The sequence below is a fragment of the Pelophylax lessonae genome, assembly GCF_965119305.1.
Source record: "Pelophylax lessonae genome assembly, chromosome: 2".
In the NCBI taxonomy this organism is placed as follows: Eukaryota; Metazoa; Chordata; class Amphibia; order Anura; family Ranidae; genus Pelophylax; species Pelophylax lessonae.
In genome coordinates this window covers 461,023,797-461,039,476 of record NC_138769.1, presented here as the reverse complement: position 1 = coordinate 461,039,476, position 15,680 = coordinate 461,023,797, and the positions used below count along the sequence as shown (strand labels likewise).

The window sequence follows — 15,680 nt, the reverse complement described above, 5'->3', positions numbered from 1 at the left end:
TGCCCCTGAAATCCCCCCCCCCTTCTAACAAAGCTGTGCAGCACATTGATGATTCAAGTACTGCTTTTATAAGGTAAAGGCATTTGGTTCACACAAAGTGTAAATATATCCTTTGCAGCTATGAAGTAATGTATTTAAATAAAATTTCTCTTTCGTTCATTGACTGACACAGCTCCTGATCTTCATAACTATTGGGTTATACTGCCCCATATGGGAGTAGGACACAAGGCAGAAAAAGAATCTGGCCACGCCTATGTGCAGTCCTAGGGGGTATACTCCCCCTCTCTGCTATTTCTACTCAGTTTCTTCTCTGCCTAGTCAAGAGTAAGGACCTAGTTCCTTGCTGGGATCTCTGGTCCTGGCAATTTTTTTCCTTTTTAGGTAGAATTTTTTCTTCTGTTTTTTTTTTTCTGTAAAATCTACAATCAAACTGCGGGACTGGGTGATGGGCTGGATAATCTAGATCCAGTGGTCACCTCAGATTGGCCAGGGAGCAGCTCCGCGCTAGGTCGGCCGTGAAATAGCCCTACTGGATGGGGCTGGCCTGCAAGTTAAATGCCTCGCGAGGTCGCATACGGCCGGGTCTCAGCCCGACTCACAGCGCTCCTGCTGGCCGTCAGCCCCCCCCCCCATTTCAATGGTGAGGGGTCCTTTCTCGAGCAGTTCCTGGTATGGTGAGTAGCTGTCCCCCCTCTCCCCCTGGATGGTTTTGGGGTGGAGGGTCGGACCCTTGGGTCGCCCTCCTTCCCGCCAGGTACCCCCCTTTTATCTGTACCCCATCCTACCCCCCTTCCACTTATGCTTGGACTGTGTTGGTGGTCTGGTCCGCTTCCTGTGGTGGGGGCAGGGCGCTATGCTGGCGATGGGTCCGAGGGGAGGGGTGCGCCGCCTGCAACCAAATGATCGGCTGTAGGGGGTTGTACTTGGTGGGGGCTCCTGCCAGGGCTCTCTGTCCTGCCTGGGCCTGTCCTTGAGGCCTAGGGATCCCTCCTGGGTCCCTGGGAGCATCGTAGTGCTGCATTTTGCTGTAGTCTGTGTTTCTATGCACAGTTGCATGTTTGTGTAGTCCAGCGGTCGTTTTGCAGTGGTTTGCCATTGAAAATAGTGGCGGCCATGACAGTAGAGTTCTGTGGGTGGCGATTTCGGCGGTGGGAGCCCCTCCTTATCCCCTGGTGCTGACTCCTAGATCTTTTCACTTCCTGATCGCCGCACATGGAATGCAGATTATCCTGGTGGCTGCAGGTGCTTGTTTCTGCTGGGTGGTGAGTCTGGTGGAGTTCTCTCCCTCTCTGCTGCGGATCGCTTGGTGCTTTGTGCCTTGCGACCAGGTGGTGCTTCCAGAGTGGAGGGGGTTGTCCCTTTGCAGTGTTTTACGCTTTTTGGGGGGTCCCCCTGGTGACTCATGGAGTCTTTGGCGCACATCTCCCCACCTGATCCCCTCTCTGAGGCCACCACCCATCTATCCACTGACGGCGGTCCTGGAGTCCTTTGTGTCCCGGGTGGAGGTGGCTTTCGGGCGATGGGCTAGCAAAAAGCGTCCACCTCCTTCCCCCTGACTCAACTGTTTTATCAGATCTTGAATCTGATGCAGGCGTGGGTCACCCTGCTGGGTCTCCAACCTCGCGCCCGGAATCCTTAGATAGTGAGGATGATTCCTCAACGTCTGCAACCGCGCACGAAAAGGTGCTGGTGGAAGCACTGATTTGTATCTGTGCTTGAGACCTTGAAGATAGAGTACGCAGCTACGACAGAGGCGCAGGTTCCCTTTGGCACTCACAAGCCGTCCAGGGCAGCAAAGGTGTTTCCTTTCCCCGCCTATTTTGACAGAATTGTTGCTAAAGAGCAGGGGCGACTAAAGTGTCTCCTTGGTCCCTAAGCGATTTACGAGGGGTTATCCCTGTGTGAAGTCCCTTTTTAAGAAGTGGACTGTTCCACCGGTCGTGGACCCTCCGGTTTCCAGATTGAACAAGGTGAAAAAAAACATGATTCCGGTTGAAGAGTCCCCGGCCTTTAAGGATCCGGCTGACAGGAAGCCAGAGGCTTTGGCTCGCAATATGTACACTTTGGCTGGTTCGGTACTGAGGCCGGTATTCACCATTGCCCTGGTGTCGCAAACTCTGACCGAGTGGTCTAAGCTTTTACGCCGTGACCTGGTGGGAGAACAGCTCTCCCCTGCCTTTACTGAGCTGGCGGACCAGCTGGTCCAGGGGCTGCAGTTTATCTGTGATGCCTCTTTTGATGCAGCTCCCCTAGTTTTGGCAGTGGGTCCTTCGGCGTGTGTTTTGGCCTATACTGGTCTGCGGACCAGACTTCTAAAAAGTCCTTGACTGATCTCCCCTTTCAAGGGGATTGCCTGTTTGGGGCTATCCTGGATGACATCATTAAAGGTTTCACGGGGGAAAGAGTACTTTTTCTTCCACAGGCTACTAAGAGCAAGGAATCTCGTCGTAGACGTGGGCCCTCCTTCTCGGCTCATAAGAAGTTTTTTTCATCCCTCAGGGTCCACTGACAAGGGCTTGAAGCCTTTCAGGCCTCCTCTGTAGGATCCAAACAAACCTGGTCTGGCAAGCCTAGAGCGGCTTCTCCAGACCCATGGACAAGGCTCCTAAAGTATGAAGGTGTGCCCTCGTATCGGAGGTGGGGGGACGTCTTCATTGGTTTCCGGATCCGTGGACTTCCCTGGTACAAGACAAGTGAGTCCACCAATTCAATTGGTCCGGCTACAAGATCGAATTTCACTCTTGTCCCCCGACAATGTTCTTTCCTTCCAACTTGCACCTGTCCCCGGACCATTTACAGGGTCTGTTTGGGGCAGTACAAGACCTGTTGCTTCAAGGGGTAATTGTCCCGGTTCCGACAGGTTAACCTGTTTACATTTTCCAGGAAGGATGGTAAGGTACATCCAATCTATCGACATCAAGGATGCTTACCTTCACATTCCAATATGTGCCAGTCACCAGCCCTTCCTCCGCTTTGCCATGGGAGAGGAGCATTTTCAGTTTGTGGCGTTACCTTTTGGTCTCACCCGTGCTCCTCGGGTCTTCACAAAAGCGTTAGCCTCGGTGCTAGCTTTGTTGCGCCAACGGGGGAACGTTGTACTGGGCTACTTGGACGACCTCCTTCTGCAAGTAAAGTCCCCTACTGCTCTGGTGGAAAACCTGGAAATCACCATACGAACTCTGAGGGAGTTTGCCTGGATTCTGAATTTTCAGAAGTTTGCTCTGGTGCCTTCCACAAAGCTGGACTATCTAGGTCTGACTCTGGACTCGGCTTTAGCCAGAGTGCTCCTTCCTGTGGACAAACTCCAGAAATTGTAGGCTGCAATTCATCTCCTGCTATTCAGCAGATGGTCATTCCTCCGGACTTGCATGCGGGTGTTGGGCCTCATGGTGTCTACCTTTTTAAGGGGGTTCCGTTTGCACAGTTCCATACTAGGTCCCTGCAAAGGGAGATTCTGGCCAAATGGGACAAAACTCCACAGTCTCTGGACAATCGGATCTGGCTGAGCCGCGAAATTAAGGAGTCCCTGATATGGTGGCTTCGTTCTCTGGCACTTTGACTGGGCAAATCCTTCCTCCCCTTGTATTTGACAGTAGTCACCATGGATGCCAGCCTGTCCGGCTGGGGAGGCATCCTCGGCAAAAATTCTGTTGGGGGGGATCTGGACACTGGAAGAGTCCGGACTACCGATCAATGTCTTGGAACTCCGAGCAATCAGACTGTGCCTGGACCATTGGACGGATCGTCTTCAGGGTTGTCCCACGCTCATTCAATTGGACAATGTCATGACCGTGGCTTATGTCCATCACCAAGGAGGGGACACAAAAAAGTGTCTTGGCGACTCTGAAGGTAGTCTGCATTCTAAGGTGGGCAGAACGTTTTCGTCCCAGCCCTCTCCGCCGTACACATTTCCAGGGTGGAAAACTGGCAGGTGGAATACCTCAGTCGGCAGGCGTTCAACCAAGGGGGGTTGTCCCTTCATCCAGAGATGTTTCATCAGTTGTGTCTCTGGTGGAGCATCCCCGAGGTGGATCTATTGACATATCGGCTCCACAGAAAGGTGCAGAGGTTTGTGGCTCAGTCACGGGATTCTGTGGCGGACGCCACAGACACGCTGTTGGCCCCATGGGGTCAGTATCATCTGATTTACACCTTCCCGCCTCTCAAGCTTCTGCCAAGACTTCTACACAGGATCGAGATCGAAGGGATTCCAGTCATCTTAGTGGCTCCGGATTGTCCTCTCCTGGCTTGGAGCGCCGATCTGGTGCGGCTGGTCGCCGACGTTACCTGGAAGCTTCCTCTCAGGGGGGATCTGCTGCCCCAAGGACCAATCTTCCATCCTACTTTAGTCGCTAGCTTTGACGGCTTTGCTGTTGAACGCCAGGTGCGGATGGATAGAGGTTTATCGGAGTCGGTGATTCCAACGCTGTTAAAAGCTAGGAAATCCAGGAAGATCTATCCTCGTACGTGGAAGACGTACGTTGCGTTGTATGAGTCTCTTGAGGTTCATCCTTGCTTCTTCTCGGTGGCTCGGATCTTGACCTTCCTTCAACAGGGGGTTGAACAGAAATTTGCCATGAGTACCATCAATGGCGAGGTGTCAGTCAAGAGTCATTGGAAGTCTTCTTCCAATGACTCTTGGCCACACACTGCCTTGTGCCTACCTTTCTTCAGGGTGTCCGACATTTAGTTCCTCCAGTGTGGTCTCCGTTGCCGCCTTGGGACCTCAATTTGGTGCTTTCGGTCCTCCAGAAGTCTTCCTTTGAGAATTTTCGGGAGATTCCCTTGCTTACGCTGTCTCAGAAGGTGGATTTTTTGGTGGCTATCACCTGTTCACGCAGGGTGCCGGAACTGGCGGTGTTATCCTGTCGTTCACCTTACCTGGTGATTCAATGAGATAAGGTGGCTCTTCTCCCCTGTCCGTCGTTCCTCCCAAAAGTTGTCTGATTTTCATTTGAATGAAGACATTGTGTTGCTTTCCCTGTGTCCCATGCCAAAACATCCGAAGGAAATTGCCTTGCATGCCTTGGGTGTGGTCCAGGCAATTAGGATGTACCTGCCAGCTCTGGATTCTTTTAGGAAGTCAGACTCCCTATTTGTGCTCTCGAATGGACCTCGCAAAGGGTTTTCCACTTCCTCTGCGACCATTTCCAGATGGATCAGATGGACGGTTATTCAGGCCTATTCCATCAGGGGGCAGATTCCTCCTTTTCCTGTCGAGATGCACTGTACTCTGGCACTTAGTGCCTCCTGGGCCTTCCTTCATCATGCGTCATCGATGCAGGTTTGCAAGGCGGTCACCTGGTGGTGGTCGGCGCACACTTTCAAAACGTTCTATAAAGTAGATGTGTTGGCATCTGCCGATGTTTCTTTTGGCCGCAAGGTTTTGCAGGCTGCTCTTTAGAGTACTTGATCCTCTTTGAGGGTGTATTGTTTTTTTCAGGTGGGCTCCAGTTGTTTTGGTTGAGCTCATGTTGCCTGGTTGGCTACTGTTTTTAGCCTTGGGAATTGTTTTGCTGTTCTCACCCCTCCTGTTTAACACTGCTTTGGGACGTCCCAATGGTTATGACGATCAGGAGCTGTGTCCGTCAATGAGTGAAAGAGAAAATAGGATTTTTGACTTACCATAAAATACATTTCTCTGATGTACCTATAGCAGAGAGAGGGAGAATATCTCCTGGGACTGCCCATAGGCGTAGCCACATTCTTTTTCTGCCTAGTATCCTAAAAGGGACAATATAACCCAATGGTTATGAAGATCTGGAGCTGTGTCCGTCAATGAACATCAGAGAAATGGATTTTACGGCAAGTTAAAAATCCAATTTTTTTTCAGTTTAGAGTTCAGCTTTGACTACTTACCATGCCTTAAACTCCTGTGAACTCTTACAGTACAGTATCAGTACTAAGAAGTAGTGTAATATGAAATCCGCAAAAGGTAAAAATCACCTGCCTCTGAAAATCTGCACTCCAAGAAGAGTAGTAAGTGCCCAGAGAAGTTAGAAGTGTTTCAGCAGCTGCTCTTTTAATGGGGGCAGCACAATTTGAGGTTGTGGCATGTCTTCTGTTTATTTTCACAATACCACACCATAAGCTTACAGATATCTGATGTCATTAATGTAAATGTATCAGTTAATTGGAGTACCACACACTTGTAATTTTTATTTTGCATAGTATATCCATATATTTCAGCCTTAATTGTTTACTCTTCTGAATAATTCTCCAGATTTGTTCGTACAGTTCTTCCATTTTCTCAAGAATTTCAACGTGACAAACCACCCAATGCCCAACCACAATATTTATATGGCTCCAAGGTAAGGACACTTCTTTTTAGTAGAATGTTTGTTTGGGAATTCTAAATTAACTTGACCCAGTGTGTTTGTAAATGCCAATATCCTTTTTTTTTTATTTTTTCTCCCCCGTTCGTTTTTCTTTTTTTTTTTTCTTTTTTTTTTTTTTGTTGCAGAACAAAAATTGTATAGCAAAATAAAGCAGGTGAAATAAATGGCCACTACAGTCTTCTATCCAGTCTTCCCCTCATTGCCAACAAACATAAATGCTAAGAATTCATGTTCTTGGTATAATGTAGATATTGACTTAAAGCTGAATCTTGGAAAAAACAAATATCCTCTCTTTAATTGAAACTGCCTTAGCATTGCAAGGGTTCTAATACTAGTAAGACCAACACCAACAGCCTGTTTTTCCCTATACTGCAGTGGATGTATGCCTACAAATGTCTTTAAAGTAGAATTCCAGGCTTCATCTAACACTCCCTCCACTTAACACCTGTTCTAACTAACCATGGAAAAAAGAAGTGTATTCTTTTTAGCCCGCTCTGTTTCAGTCACGTGATATCCCCTGTGTCAGCCAATGCTAGCTGCAGGGGAGAGGAGAGAGCCCTCAACAATGGCTGGGAATGCCTGGGACTAGTGACGTCACTCATAGGCTCCTATGGTTGTCGGTGCTCCCTCCTCTCCCCTGCAGTGGGAAGCCGGATCATGTGACTGGACCAGAGCAATCTAAAACTATTTAAGTATAAAGAGCTTTCTCACACAGGTTAGGAGGGGGGAGATGGAGTATTTTTCAAACTAGTTAGGTAAAGCCTAGAATTCTGCTTTAAGTATAATGCATAGCCCTGCATTAGACAAGAAGCAGTTGAGTGGCAGTCCACAAGCTGAAACGTAAGAGAGAAGAAAATCGCACTAGCTGCGAGTACATCGGCAGATCAGGTATGGAAAACTGCTTTTTTTCGATACCCTAAACATAGGAGTATTTACGTCTTGTGGTGCTAGGGCATTTTAATTGTAAGGGAGAATTTTTGTGTTCCCCGTAGTTGGGCTTTAATCCCCCAGTCATTTTCCCATTTTTATATAAGCTATGGAGTTTTAAGTGGAAGTTCAGTCAAACCTTAAAGCGGAACTCCACCCAAAAGGGGAATTTCCACTTTAAGGACTCGTCCCCCGCTCCTCTTGCACAGTTGGCCCTTTTGAGGGGTGGGGGGGGGGGGTACCCGGTTTTGTCAGGTAGCCGCTTCCCTCTTCCGTTCCTCCCTCCCCCTGCAGTCTTCTGGGAGTCCCAGAAGACTGCATCTACCATTCAAAATGCGCAGCACAACTCGTGCATGCGTAGTGGGCACCCGGCTGTGAAGCCGCAAGCGGTCACAGCCGGGTGCCCATAGTGAAGATGCCGGCGCCGCCGAGGGAGGGCAGAGGAGGAAGACTGCTGGGCTGAGTGCACCGCTGGATCATGGGACGATCATGGGATGGGTGAGTGGCTGTTTTTTAAAAGTCAGCAGCTACAGTTTTTGTAGCTGCTGACTTTTATTTTTTTTGACAGATGACTGGAATGCCTCTTTAACTTGCACCTGCTCCCACCTCCATTCTAAGTCTATTTTAACTACCCTGTACAGGAAAGATGTCTGTGCTTAAATATGCTTCAGGGTGCTCTAATCTGGTCACATGATCAGCTCCCGGCACTGGCCTCATTGTAGAGGAGAGACTGTCTACAACGGATGCTCCATGATGAGCCTATGGGTGAGGTCACCACCCAGGCTCTTCAGCCTTTGTCAGAAATCTCTCCACTGAAGCTGAGGAGATCATGTGACCGGACCAGAGTGCCCTCAGTGTAAATGGGTATAGACATCTTTCCTTTACCAGGTTAGAAAAGGCTTAGAATGGGAGTGGCAGCAGGGTTGAGTATACTTAGGATCTAACTGGACTTCTACTTTAAGATTTGTGTGTTTGTTGTAACTATAAATATAGTAATTATAGTAAGCTTATCCTGTTTAAAGCAGAGTTCCGCCTCCCCCTCCAAAAATTAAGTCAGCAGCTACACATACTGTAGCTGCTGACTTTTAATATTAGGACACTTACCTGTCCTGGAGTCCAGCGATGTCGGCACCGCAGCCGATGTTTCCATCGGCTGTCGGGTGCTGCCGCCGCCATTGCCAGTGAGGGAACCCGGCAGTGAAGCCTTGCGGCTTCACGGGCAGGTCCCTACTGTGCATGCACAAAGCGTGCTGCACATTCCTACTGGCTCGGCGTCAGAGGAGGGGGCCGAGCTACTGAGGGACGGCGCCGCGGTGCTGTATCCCGGAAGTGGGGAAGGGTACCTGTCAACAACAGGTACTTATTCACCTTTCCCCCCTGAAAGGTGCCAAATGTGGCACCGAAGGGGGAGAGGAAACAAAAGCGGGTGGAACTCCGCTTTAAGTACAATTTGAGATAATAGTGTTATGTCAAGTTTTATGTAAACCTGTAGAGAGCTGATAGGGGGGTAAGGGACAGTCTTTAGGACATTTACCTTTGTCGTATATCCAAAAAAAAAAACTACACCGGGAAAGAGTATTTCCTTTTGAGAAAATACATTGTTTTACTTTGAAGAGTAATAAGGAATCTATGCTAGCGCAATTATTCTGTCATTTGTTGCCACAGTCTTAAAGTGATTGTAAACGATCACCTTGTAAAACATCTCATTCAGTTTAAAATATAAATGAAAGGCAAACTATTTTTGTATAGATATAAAAAGTATTATGAATACCTTCTTCCCTTTTTTTGTAAGTTATCACATTCTCACTGTTCTCAGCTGCATCAGAGCTGAGGGAGGAGAAACCGCAATACACTGAATTTCCCAGTGAAAGGCTGTGGGGAAGGGAAGAGAGGGGGGGTGTCAGGACAAGTCTGATCGTTTGAGGAGGGCAGGCTTAGTTCTCAGCACAGCTAGAGAACTGACCACGACGTGTACTCATGCCCAGAGTGGTCACTTTTTTTGTTTATAGGAAAGCAGAGGGACTGGCAGGAACACCAGGGATTTGACACAATAGAAGAAAAAAAAAAAAACAAGAACAAGAAACATTCTCATACTAGTACGTGGTACAGCAGGCACATATCAGGAATATGAAATGTTTGGTTTGCATACTCTTCAGGATCCTCCTACTGCTCTTACGGTCTCTGTGCCTAAGGACAATACATTAATTGGGCCCAGCAAATTGAAAAATATGGGCTTAACAATCTAAACAGAGACAGATCAGCCTTAAAGTTTAAATACAGCAGGTATATAATACTGCTGAGGCTGCCTTATCCTAAATTGTTTATTTTAGTTGCAGTTTTCCTTTCTTATCTTATTCCTATTTAACATAGAAATGTACAGTGGGTACGGAAAGTATTCAGACCCCCTTAAATTTTTCACTCTTTGTTATATTGCAGCCATTTGCTAAAATCATTTAAGTTCATTCTTCTTCCTCATGAATGTACACATAGCACCCCATGCTGACCGAAAAACACAGAATTGTTGACATTGTTGCAGATTTATTAAAAAAGAAAAACTGAAATATCACATGGTCCTAAGTATTCAGACCCTTTGCTCAGTATTTAGTAGAAGCCCCCTTTTGATCTAATACAGCCAGGAGTCTTTTTGGGAAAGATGCAACAAGTCTTTCACACCTGGATTTGGGGATCCTCTGCCATTCCTCCTTGCAGATCCTCTCCAGTTCTGTCAGGTTGGATGGTAAACGTTGGTGGACAGCCATTTTTAGGTCTCTCCAGAGATGCTCAATTGGGTTTAAGTCAGGGCTCTGGCTGGGCCATTCAAGAACAGTCACGGAGTTGTTGTGAAGCCACTCCTTCGTTATTTTAGCTGTGTGCTTAGGGTCATTGTCTTGTTGGAAGGTAAACCTTCGGCCCAGTCTGAGGTCCAGAGCACTCTGGAGAAGGTTTTTGTCCAGGATATCCCTGTACTTGGCCGCATTCATCTTTCCTTCGATTGCAACCAGTCGTCCTGTCCCTGCAGCTGAAAAACACCCCCACAGCATGATGCTGCCACCACCATGCTTCACTGTTGGGACTGTATTGGACAGGTGATGAGCAGTGCCTGGTTTTCTCCACACATACCGCTTAGAATTAAGGCCAAAAAGTTATATTTTGGTCTCATCAGACCAGAGAATCTTATTTCTCACCATCTTGGAGTCCTTCAGGTGTTTTTTTAGCAAACTCCATGCGGGCTTTCATGTGTCTTACACTGAGGAGAGGCTTCCGTCGGGCCTCTCTGCCATAAAGCCCCGACTGGTGGAGGGCTGCAGTGATGGTTGACTTTCTACAACTTTCTCCCATCTCCTGACTGCATCTCTGGAGCTCAGCCACAGTGATCTTTGGGTTCTTCTTTACCTCTCACCAAGGCTCTTCTCCCCCGATAGCTCAGTTTGGCCGGACGGCCAGCTCTAGGAAGGGTTCTGGTCGTCCCAAATGTCTTCCATTTGAGGATTATGGAGGCCACTGTGCTCTTAGGAACCTTAAGTGCAGCAGAAATCTTTTTGTAACCTTGGCCAGATCTGTGCCTTGCCACAATTCTGTCTCTGAGCTCTTCAGGCAGTTCCTTTGACCTCATGATTCTCATTTGCTCTGACATGCATTGTGATCTGGAAGGTCTTATATAGACAGGTGTGTGGCTTTCCTAATCAAGTCCAATCAGTATAATCAAACACAGCTGGACTCAAATGAAGGTGTAGAACCATCTCAAGGATGATCAGAAGAAATGGAAAGCACCTGAGTTAAATATATGAGTGTCACAGCAAAGGGTCTGAATAATTAGGACCATGTGATATTTCAGTTTTTCTTTTTTAATAAATCTGCAACAATGTCAACAATTCTGTGTTTTTCTGTCAGTATGGGGTGCTATGTGTACATTCATGAGGAAGAAGAATGAACTTAAATGATTTTAGCAAATGGCTGCAATATAACAAAGAGTGAAAAATTTAAGGGGGTCTGAATACTTTCCGTACCCACTGTATGTTTACGTGGCTAGTGCTGCCACAGAAGCATACCAAAGGTCCATTGGGCTCCACTCTGTCTGTTCCTAAAAATGACTGTAGTCATTTTTATAATCATTGCATTGATAATTCTCAAAATTAAACTGTACCACAGTTAATATGGCCTTTCTCTGCAAGGTTTTGGCAAGTTTAGCAGCTGTTGTACCCTTTTAAACATGCCTTACTTATCACTGTCCTAAAGATATTGACCAAAGTGCAGCAGTGCCTGAAACTGTAATGGGTGTGGCCTCTGACACGCCGCCAGCACTCCTGGAAATGCCCACATTGCAGTATACAGGAGTATCTTAAAATAAAACCTTTGTAGCTTGGGTACAGTTCAGCTTCAACACTTGCACCGCACAGACATTGCATTTGATTCACACCGCATTCCTGTGAATATCACATGCAATGTCTGTGTGTTGCGAATTCGCATCGCATTCGCACCAAAATGGTGCATGGGGCAGGACCTTTTTTTTTTTTTTTCTCCCCACACTGGAATAGGATTGCATGGGTGTTCAGACCCATGTGATCTGATTCCACAGTTTGAGCTGTGTTCTGCAAACCGGTTAGGGGGTGTCATTAACTTTGTATTGACACCCACAGCAGTTCACGGAGCGCAGTGTGAACTGCCTGCTATTCTGTTGCGGTGTGGGAACCCGCACAGGATTTGCTGTGGTTCCCTCATCGCACCAGTATTAATCTAGCCTAATCCTCGAGTTTACTTGTTGTAAAAGTGCCATATCTGTCTAATAGCTTGCTCAAATTGCATTTCTGTTTGTAGTGTAACTTGGTATCTGATTATAATGCAAAACTCAGGGACTTGGAGAAAAGATGTGTGCGTGTGTGTAAATGGACTGAACTGAGTCAGAGATGAACAAAATAAATTTTGCTAAATCTGATCTATTTATAAACCACAAAAGGCAAGAAATACAATGAGGGTTTGGGGCTCATACCCTTGCACTCGACCTCTCAGTAATATGTTTGGTGCAAGTTCACATAGAAGACCATGCGGAGAAAGATCTTTAAAGTCTTCATTGTGTGGCGGTACTGAACATGACTTTATTCACTCTAAATGCATTAGCCTGCATAATGTTAAAGCTATAATGCTGTGTACAGTCAAATCTGAATCTGCCTCTTTATACTTCTCAGTTCATGACCTCCTCCAATCTATACATTTTTAATAATTTGTCTTTCTGTTTTATTTTTCATTAGTTTTTGCTATACTTTGTTTAAATTAAAGCAGACCTCCAGAAAAATTGCTAAATACATAGAGAAAATACATATGAGGCAGCGGTTTTACCTGCCAAAGGATTCGTATTGCTCTAGCACGCAGCACAACCCTGTTTGGCAGGGCCGAAGACCGGAATCTTTGTTAAGCATGAAGTTACACTTACAGGTCCTGTCCTCCGTCCATTCCCCAGCTTTTGACTGGACAGTAGAGGCACCAGCCTGATGAGCTCCTTTCGCTGTCACTCTGCTCTCCTCCTCCCCCTTTCGGGATATTCCTAGTTGGCACATGATTACTGCAGCACAACTTGGTTCCCTGTGCTGCTTCTTTCCCTGTGCTGCTTCTTTCCCTGTCTGAGCTCTGTTGTACAGGACATGAAAGAGGCTGATACCAAGTCAAATGAGGTATTGCATGCATTTAAATTAAGACATTTAATAGTGTTTATAAACTGCTTTTTGAGCCTCCTATATCTGCATGGTGTTGCGCTTTAATAGCATTATATCAGTTCTGATGACCCATTTTCATTGAAAATAGAATATGGCAGCAAACAAAATGGCTGCACCAAGCACAGATAACTAACATCTAACGTTAAATCAGAAAAAAATATATTCAAATGTATTTGCACCCTAGTCTGAAATATTTAGTCCTACTGCGCACATGACCCCCTATGTAGCCAAATTTTAACATGCCCTGTAAGAGTGCCCATGATTTAATGTGTATAGACATTCTATGAATGATACCCAAGCTGATCAGAAGATTCAATGCCAATGTTGGCAGATATCCATATCCTGGACAGCAAAGGGTTACTCTCCTTTTTTCTTTTCCTGTGTTTTTTTGTGTATAGAAGTGACAAACAGACATTTGAACATAAAGAATGAACTAATTGGCTTAATAAAGAAGAAATAGTTAATACAATTTTGAAAACCTTTTTGGGTGATGTGTTCCCAAATCCATGTGAAAGAGTAAGCTCTGCCTGTGTAAAATGCCCTGTGCAATTTTCTTTCTAAATGACCTAAGATCTGGACCTCTTTTTTTATACCATATACTGTAGTTGGGAATAGCTGCACACCCAGTGTACATTTTTTTTTTTATATATAGTCCTGAAAGAAATAAGGTCATCATGCACTGTAACCACTTTGATTTCATTGTAAACTTCATCAGACTATGAAAAAGAGATCATATGGTTTGTTTAATCATTTATTGTCCATTACCCCTTTAAAATGGTCTTGAAGACTATTTAATTTTACAATGATAATTTTGCACACCTAGTTAAACAGCATGATTGTGTCTCCACATAGTGTTGGGTTTGATAAATAGAATTGAGAAAAAAGGCCCATATTAAATAATAATTTCACTTAACATGTATACATAGGACTTTTAAGTGTACGACTATATAAAGCATTACTTTTTCATGTAGCGTCTTGTTTTTGTTGCATCCTTTCACATTAAAGAAGAACTCCAAAAGAATAACCCATTATTACACCCCCTACACAAAATACTAAGCAGTTAATACAATTTTGAAAATCCTTACCATTGAGGGCAAAAGTCTTATTGAATTTTCATTAGCTTAACTCTTCAAAAGGTAACCGCATCTGCTCTGCCAAGGAGGTGTATCAGCTGGGATTATGTCATATCCTCCCCTCTAAAGGAAACTACAGTTCCCGTCAACCACAGGGATTCTTAGTAAATGTGGGTGGATAGGGTACACTAGGCCTGTACATGTTGAATGTGTCTGAGCATCCCGGTCCGCCCACCACAGCAAGTGGGCCTGAATTACATCACTGCTTCCTGGAGAAAAAAACACGGAAGGGATTTGCCAAGACAAGTGGTTGGGGGAATAGGAGGCATAGCACCCAGCGGTCTTACAAACAGGAAACCAAAGAGAATTAACGGTTTGATTTGGAAATGCATAGGCTATTTCGGAGCAACTACTGAATGAACCAGAAAATGAATAACCTAATTTAGTGAAGGTAGGAAATCAAGAACAAGGACATGTAAAGATGTTTTTGCCTGGAGGGATAATAATGTGCATTTCTTGGGAGTACAAATACAAGCTATGCAGTGTTTACTTTACTTTAAAGTGACTAGTGACTTTTAAATTTGATATGCTTGCTCGTATATTTTTGATTTAATTAAATATAGAAATGTGTATATAAGCTACTAAAACCATTGTAAATTGGCTACCTCAAAAACAAAAAAAGGCATGATAAGATATCAACAACACAAGGAGGAAATTTGCATTAAGAAAATTAGCAGTTAAGCAGAGGCACTGTAGCACTGCAAAGCAGGAAGCAGAGCCAGAGTGTACAGTGGGAATAAAAAAAAAAAAAAAAAATGAATCGCCCCCTTTTAAATCACATTTTGTTGCTTTGCAGTCTGAAATTAAGACAGGCACAGTTTTTTTTTTTTTTTTTTTTTTATCCAGCTGTATTTACTCAGCACAACTTGTAACATCCAAGTGAAAGATATAACCCCCAACGTGCAGAGGAAAAAAAACAAAAAACAAACAAAAACAGAATCCCTGAGTTCAAAAAAAGGATCACCCCTTGTGTCAGTATTTTGTTGAACCACCTTTTGCTTTAATTGCAGCCTTTAGTCTTTTGGTATATGTCTCGATTAACTTTGCACACCTAGACTTTGCATTATTTGCCCACTCTTCTTTGCAGAACTGCTCATGTTCAGTTAAATTTGATGGTGACAGTTCGTGGACTGCAATCTTCAAGTCATTCCACAGATTTTCAGTGGGGTTTAAGTCTGGACTCTGACTAGGCCATGCAAGACGTTCACCCTTTTCTCCTTCAACCACTGTGTGGTCGTTTTTGCTGTGTGCTTGGGGTCATTGTCACATAGGAAGGTAAATCTTCTTCCCATTGACAACTTTTTTTCAGAGAGCAGCAGATTTTCCTTAAGAATTTGTTAGCATTTTGCCCCATCTATTTTTCCTTCTATCCTGACAAGTACTCCAGTCTATGCTGCGGAGAAAAACCCTCATAACAGGATTTTACCACCTCCACACTTTTACTGTAGGAATAGTGTTATTTAGATAGTGAGCTGTACTGGATTTCCGCCAGACATATCGTTTGGTGTTGAGTCCAATTAATTCCATTTTAGTCTCATCGGACACAACACCTTTTTCTGTGTGGTGTCAAACTC

At 45.2% G+C, this 15,680-nt stretch overlaps 1 protein-coding gene across 2 annotated transcripts in view; it reads left to right on the top strand.

The window, feature by feature from the left end:
• CYFIP1 (cytoplasmic FMR1 interacting protein 1) overlaps positions 1 to 15,680 on the top strand; it is a 235,650-nt gene that overhangs the window by 161,108 nt on the left and 58,862 nt on the right. For both annotated transcript variants that reach the window (XM_082244824.1, XM_082244823.1), the window contains exon 23: positions 6,224 to 6,311. In XM_082244824.1, coding sequence (XP_082100950.1) covers positions 6,224 to 6,311 — 88 coding nt within the window. The remainder of the gene's footprint in view (positions 1 to 6,223; positions 6,312 to 15,680) is intronic.